This window comes from Arachis ipaensis, chromosome B01, assembly GCF_000816755.2.
Source record: "Arachis ipaensis cultivar K30076 chromosome B01, Araip1.1, whole genome shotgun sequence".
NCBI lineage: Eukaryota > Viridiplantae > Streptophyta > Magnoliopsida > Fabales > Fabaceae > Arachis > Arachis ipaensis.
In genome coordinates this window covers 354,562-361,202 of record NC_029785.2, presented here as the reverse complement: position 1 = coordinate 361,202, position 6,641 = coordinate 354,562, and the positions used below count along the sequence as shown (strand labels likewise).

Sequence of the window (6,641 nt, the reverse complement as noted above, 5' to 3'; positions counted from 1 at the left end):
CTTTTAATCTCAATTTCAATCTCTAAAAACAAACGCCATCAAAAAAACCGAAATTTGTGTTCAAGATTGAAGGGGAAAAAAGTGGTGAAAATAGGCCAAAAGAGGCAAAATGGAAAAAAGGTAGAGTTGACCTTTATATATCCAACTTGTCCCACGATAATGGAGAATTAAATGCTTATCCCTTTTGTATTGCATGTTTGCATAGTTCTTTGATTTTATTGCATGAGAAATATAATGCTCCAACATGATGTTTGTGCTTCATGCCTTTCTGGGTTGTACTGATTACTTGGGAGAATTATTAGCGTTGTATTGATTACTTGTGAGAATTATTAGTATTTTTTCGAAAGAGATTTAGAGATCATAATCACTATGAAAAAAATAGAGTTAAGTATTAAAATAGTCTCTAAAATTACACTTAAATTTTAAAGTGATCTCTAAAGTTAATAATTACTTAAATTTATTCTCGAAATTATACTCTCTGATTTATAGTGGTCCTTAAAATATTTTCTGTTCATCGGAAAGCTAAGTTGGATTAATTTCTATTAAAACGTCGTCGTTTTATATTTAAAAAAAAAAAAAACAGTAATCCCCTTTTAAAACCATAATCCCTTATTCTTTAACTCTATTCTTCTTCTTCTTCAATAGATCACAAAAATAAAAACCAGCAATACAAAATATCACAAACAAATCAGCATCAATAAGAAAAAATCAATCAACCTGAATAGCAAGCATCAATCAACCTAAACAGCAACAAGTACAAAAAATAGCAACAATAAAAAAACCAATAATAATTACAGAATAGAAAATAGCTAAAATCAATCATTATTGTTATATTAAAACATGATCAGCAGCAATAATCACCCAGAATATTAAAGAACAATGATTGAATAACTAAAAAAAAAAAAACTCACCATGGCTGAGAGAGAGAACTGAGCCAGAAGAGAGAAGAAGAAAGTAGAGGGAGGCAGAGAAGAGACAAAAGAAGATCGCCGATGCGCAAACAGTGACAGGAAGACTAGAGAGAAAGGCAAAAGCGAGCAGCGACGGCAAGAAACGAGACGATGTGTTGACGCAGAGGGGTTGACGAGCGGCGGGGCGACGAGATGGAGGCTGGCGAGCGGCGCTACGACGAGATAGAGGCTGGGGAGCAACGCGGCAATGACAGAGAAGGTTGAGACTTTGTGCTCTGCCTCTGCCTCCACTGTGTTTGAATGTGAGAGACTAGGTTGAGGAGGGAGATGAGCGGTGCGGCACTGAAACGGAGGCCGACAAGAGGCGGCGACAGCGAGGGTTGAGGAGACCTCCGTGTGTTTAGTGTTGTGAGTGTGAGTGTGTGGTTAGGGAGGGAGAGAGCGTCAGGTTGGAAAAGGAGAAGGGGAAGAGAAAGGGTCTCAGGTTGGGGAAGTAGAAGTGGAAAGGCGACAAGTTGGAGAAGCAGAAGCAAAAGGGGAAAAGAAAGGGGACAGGTCTTCTCCCCTTTTTTTTTGTTTTTTTTTGTTTTTTTTCAAAACGACGTCGTTTCAAATTAAAGTTCCGATGAACGAAAAGCGTTGTAGGAACTAGTAGAAGTTTTGGAGTGCAAATTTACGGACAAAATTGAGTAATTATTAATTTTAAAGACTACTTTAAGACTCAGTATAATTTTAAGTACTATTTTAAAACTTAACTCGAAAAAAATATGTTGTGACTAATAATTTATAGATATAATTTAATCAAATTTACCTAATATAATTCACCTAATATGAAACTTATTAAAATGTTGCTTAAAGCTAAATATATAATTAGCAGAAGGATTGTTTTTTTAACAAAAATAAAAATTACTTTGTAGTAAAAATATAAAAATAAAATATTATAAAAAAAATATTTTTATTAGACACATCAACAAAAATATTTTTATTAAACACAATTAAAAATAAAAACTGACAAAAATTGACAAAAATGTTATTAATAACTTAAGGGAATTAAAAAAAAATTGCACTTTTATAGAGATTAATGAACTATTGCTAAAATAATCAAACATTATATCAATTTACATAAATTACAAATTAAAACAAGATTTATATATAGTCAAACTTATTTTAGATTAAGAGTAGTACAAATATCATTTATTAATTATTTATTTCTTATCATGTCTAAGGGTGATGATAACCATAGCCGCCACCACCACTTCCCCCATCTTCACCTCTTTCACCACCTATCCCACCTCCTCCGCCGCCGCCACCTCCCCCACCACCACCTCCATTTATTCCATCTCCACCGTTTTCACCGTCTCCTCCGTTTCCACCATTACCACCGTCTCCGCCAGCTCCTCCTTTTCCACCTATGCCACGATATCCTCCATCACCAGCACCACCACCATCTCCACCTGTTCCACCATTTCCACCGGGATCATCAGTTGAAGCACCTTTTCCACCTCCACCAGCATAACCTTGTCCGCCGCCAGAACCTTTTCCTATTTTATCACAGTACCCAACACTAACTCCTCTATCAATATCCCGGCATCTTCCTCGATCAGCATGAACTCGGCCATTTTTCAAGAGATGTGGAGCAGCAACACCATCATCGCCATGATTATTGAGTGTTCTGGCGGCACAACATATTCCTAAGCCACCAAAAACTAGTATGAAAACAACAACGGGAATCAGAAACTTTGGGCTTGTCATCGGATCGGAGTTTATTTGTTTGTGAAAAGCCTAGTTGATTTATGCCTTAGGTTCATGAAGATGATGGGTATATATATAGGAACTAAAGAAACAGCACCACCGTTGATGGAATATTTAGTGGACTAACCTCATCATTGAAGATTAGACCTTGGAAAAGATAATAACTTATATTCATCAAGCGAATAAATAAATAAATAGAAAAGTCTAGAGGACCAGCAGTTTTGTTAAATTCTAACCAGCATGTAACTAATAAAGAAAAGTGAGTTATTGGATGAAATCTCACATTAATCTCATACTATTAAAATCATCATTAATAGCTATTTGATGGCTACAAATCACAAAAATTGCTGGCCCTAGCATTTTTCTAAATAAATTGTTATTTAATTAGACTTTTTCTTGTTTTATTTATTTATTGAATTCTTACACAACTTTAGAAATAAGTTTAGAAATATATATTGTTATTAAAAAAGATGAAATGCTGACTTACTAATTACACATCAGCATAAAATCATTACATCACATATTGTCTTACCCTAAAAATAAAAATATCATTATTATTGTCCATCACTAAGAAGAAAAAAAAAATGGAATAAAAGCAATGGAGCCATGTATCAAACATCTGATGATAATAAAGCGAAGGCAAAATTTATTCTGCTTTTAAACTTGGTGTCGAATTTATTGTACTTAAGTATTAAATATTTAAAAATTATTTATTTTAATATTTTTTATAAATTAGGCAACTGTAGGAATCATAGCATTCAGCTAAGGTGAAATATGTGTCTTCCACACCATTACACATTTATATTTTGCATTCATTCATTCATGCATGCATGTAATGACAATCAACATACATAACTTACCAATATCATTGAATTCCATATATAAAGCATCCTCAGTTCCTCACCCCCTAAATTTTGGCTAATTTTTTTTTAATATTGAAAATACTTTGGCTAATTTTACCATTGTTATTTATTTATTATATTATTAGGATAATGAAAAAGCACTATGTATTATTTTTGAATTGAAATAGAAGCATCTCATATAATATCTTAGCTTAAGGGTGATGACCTCCACCACTTCCCCCATCTCCACCTCTTCCACCATTTTGACCACCTATTCCACCTCCTCCTCCACCGCCACCTCCACCACCACCACCTCCGTGTATTCCGTTTCCGCCGTGTCCACCGTCTCCTCCTTTGCCACCAAAGCTAAGAGATCCCCTACCTCCATATCTTACATGTTCACTCTCTTCTATATTATCTCTTTTGGTTTTCCAAATAACATATCTATTTCCATATCCTCCACCTCCGCCGTCACCGCCGTTTCCTCCATCTCCGCCATTCCCACCTACACCACCACTTCCACCATTTCCACCGTCTCCGCCATCTCCATTAACCCCACCATTTCCACCCCCTCCACCATTTCCCCCATCTCCATTAATCCCGCCATTTCCACCCCCTCCACCTTTGCCACCATCTCCATTAACCCCACCACCTCCACCGGTTCCACCGTCTCCGCCATCTCCATTAAACCCACCACTTCCACCTTTCCCACCATCTCCACCATCTCCGAATTTTCCACCGCTTCCGCCAGTTCCACCATTACCACCGTCTCCATTAAACCCACCGTTTCCACCGATTCCGCCGTCTCCACCATCTCCATTAAAGCCACCACTTCCACCTTTTCCACCATTACCACCATCACCATTAAACCCACCGTTCCCACCACCTCCACCATTTCCACCATGTCCACCGTTTCCACAATTTCTGCCGCCTCCGCCGTTCCCACCCTGTCCACCGTTTCCGCCGTTTCCACCACGTCCACCATTTCCACCATCGCCATTATTATACCCACCATTTCCACCTCCTCCGCCGTTTCCACCATTTCCGCCGTTTCCACCATCTCCGCCGCCATAATAAGATCTCCTACATCCACGGTGTTTATGGCACCTATGGTGTAGATCCAGAGCAATATCATGACCATGGATGATTCCATGATCATTGAGTTGCTGGTCTTCTACACCGAGCGTGAGGAGTGTTCTTGCAGCAGAACATATTCCTAAACCCAAAATCACAAAGAAAACAATGCAGAGAATCCTTGAGGTTCCCATGGGAATGTATTTGTGTTGTGAAAAGTGAAAACCCCAAAATTTGATGTCTTAGTTTCATGACAAGAGATGCCTATATTTATAGGAAGAAAAAAAAAAAAAAACACATTTGGACACTCTACTTCACTCAAAGAACTCTTTGTGGAATAAATATAATTAAAGAGAATATAACTATTTTTTAAATTTTTTCAGGGAGAATTTTTTATGCACGAAAGAAGGAATAAAATAGAACAAAGGACCTAATTTATTAATAGACATATAAAAAAAATTAATTTTGATANTAAGTTTAAAATATAAAAGAAACACATACATACATATACAATCAACAGAAAGGGAAAAAAAGTTAGGTATGTAGCATCTCATTTTGATTAGTGTTACACGTTTACTTAACTTTTTCTAGGTATTGTTATTCTCCAATGTTGAATGTTATTATTTAAAATTTCGCTACAGACCAAATAGAGTATTTGTACAATGTGTATAATGAGCTGTTTATTTGACCTAATATGAGTTAAAAAATGAACATTCAAGATAAAATATTATTAATTTCTTAAATACAATACACTTATACTATTCAGAATAACTATTCAGGTACTAGCGATAATAAACATCTGATATTCTACTGAATTGAACATTCTTAAACCTCTATTATATACATTGTATAGATACTTCGTTGACCCCTATACTTCCTCTATTATTTATTAGAGATTTTATAGGGAGTTTGATTCTCCTGTTAACACTATTCTGTTTATATCCAAAATTAAACTAAAACCCGAATATCATTATTATTATGACAAAGATATATTCTTTATTAATAATGAACTTGAATGGGTAGAATAGTTAATTTACTCTCCGTATTTAGTTTTATGCTTGTGTCAGTAGTTGATACTGATGTAAGAGCTCACTTTCTTATTTCGGTTTTCTTATGAGTATTGCAATTATAACAAAAATCTACTTAAGAGTCAGGAATTTAAATCTTATCTTATATATGCATAAATTCATTAGATAATAATAATTTTTAAAAAAATATTATAAACTCATCACCGTAAACCAATTTAATTCATTCTTCCTTGACCACATGCACAAATAGGGAAAATTTAATTCAAAGAAAATAAATTATTTGAGAATATGTTGTCAAATCAATCTTAAGTACAAAAAAAAGACAATATTAGATAATTAATGATTTAATTGAACAATATGAACAATAAATTTTGAAATTGGCCTATTTCAACAAAAAGTCGCTATATTTTAATTTAATGTTACTGATTAAATTTAAGATTAATTTATTCTTTTAACCTTATTATTCACATTGTTCAATAATATTGTTAGTTACCTATATTTTTCCATAAAAAAATCATTAAATTTAAACATGACTTTTGATAAGGTACTAGGTTTTGTAATTTAGATATGATTCTCTACCTGACGCAGATATATTATGTATTATGTTCGCATTAACACTACTGGCCTATGCACCACTATGAAATTAAAATAGAATATTAGAAACCATCTTTATGTTCATGTATTCATACTTATGTAATTATGTTACACGCTATACGATGCATGAAAATAACTCATACTTTTACATAGCTTCTTGTTTTGGATTTGGCTAGTTTAGGGTACAATAATCTTAAGGCAACTACTCAAATGAAAATGATAAAAATATCTTCTCATAAAAATGTTTTGTTTAAAAGTGTGGTTTATTTATTTAGTTACATTTTAAACAAAAACAATATTTTTATAAATATCAAAATCTAATCATACAATTCATCATTCAAGAATAAAAAAAAAATATATTTATATGAAGACAATTATAAAATCTTCATTGTAGTATTCACCTCATCTTAATTCTATCTTCATTCATCTTGAGAAACTGA

The 6,641-nt window shown here is 33.9% G+C and overlaps 2 protein-coding genes across 2 annotated transcripts in view; both read right to left on the bottom strand.

Annotated features, from left to right (window-relative positions):
* LOC110266115 (glycine-rich cell wall structural protein 1.0-like) overlaps positions 1 to 2,722 on the bottom strand; it is a 5,943-nt gene extending 3,221 nt beyond the window's left edge. Inside the window, exon 1 of the mRNA XM_021110061.1 lies at positions 2,222 to 2,722. Coding sequence (XP_020965720.1) covers positions 2,222 to 2,663 — 442 coding nt within the window. The 5' untranslated portion in view covers positions 2,664 to 2,722. The remainder of the gene's footprint in view (positions 1 to 2,221) is intronic.
* Positions 3,718 to 6,641, bottom strand: part of LOC107643955 (glycine-rich cell wall structural protein 1.0) — a 7,088-nt gene continuing 4,164 nt past the window's right edge. The window contains exon 2 of the mRNA XM_021105386.1: positions 3,718 to 3,857. Coding sequence (XP_020961045.1) covers positions 3,718 to 3,857 — 140 coding nt within the window. The remainder of the gene's footprint in view (positions 3,858 to 6,641) is intronic.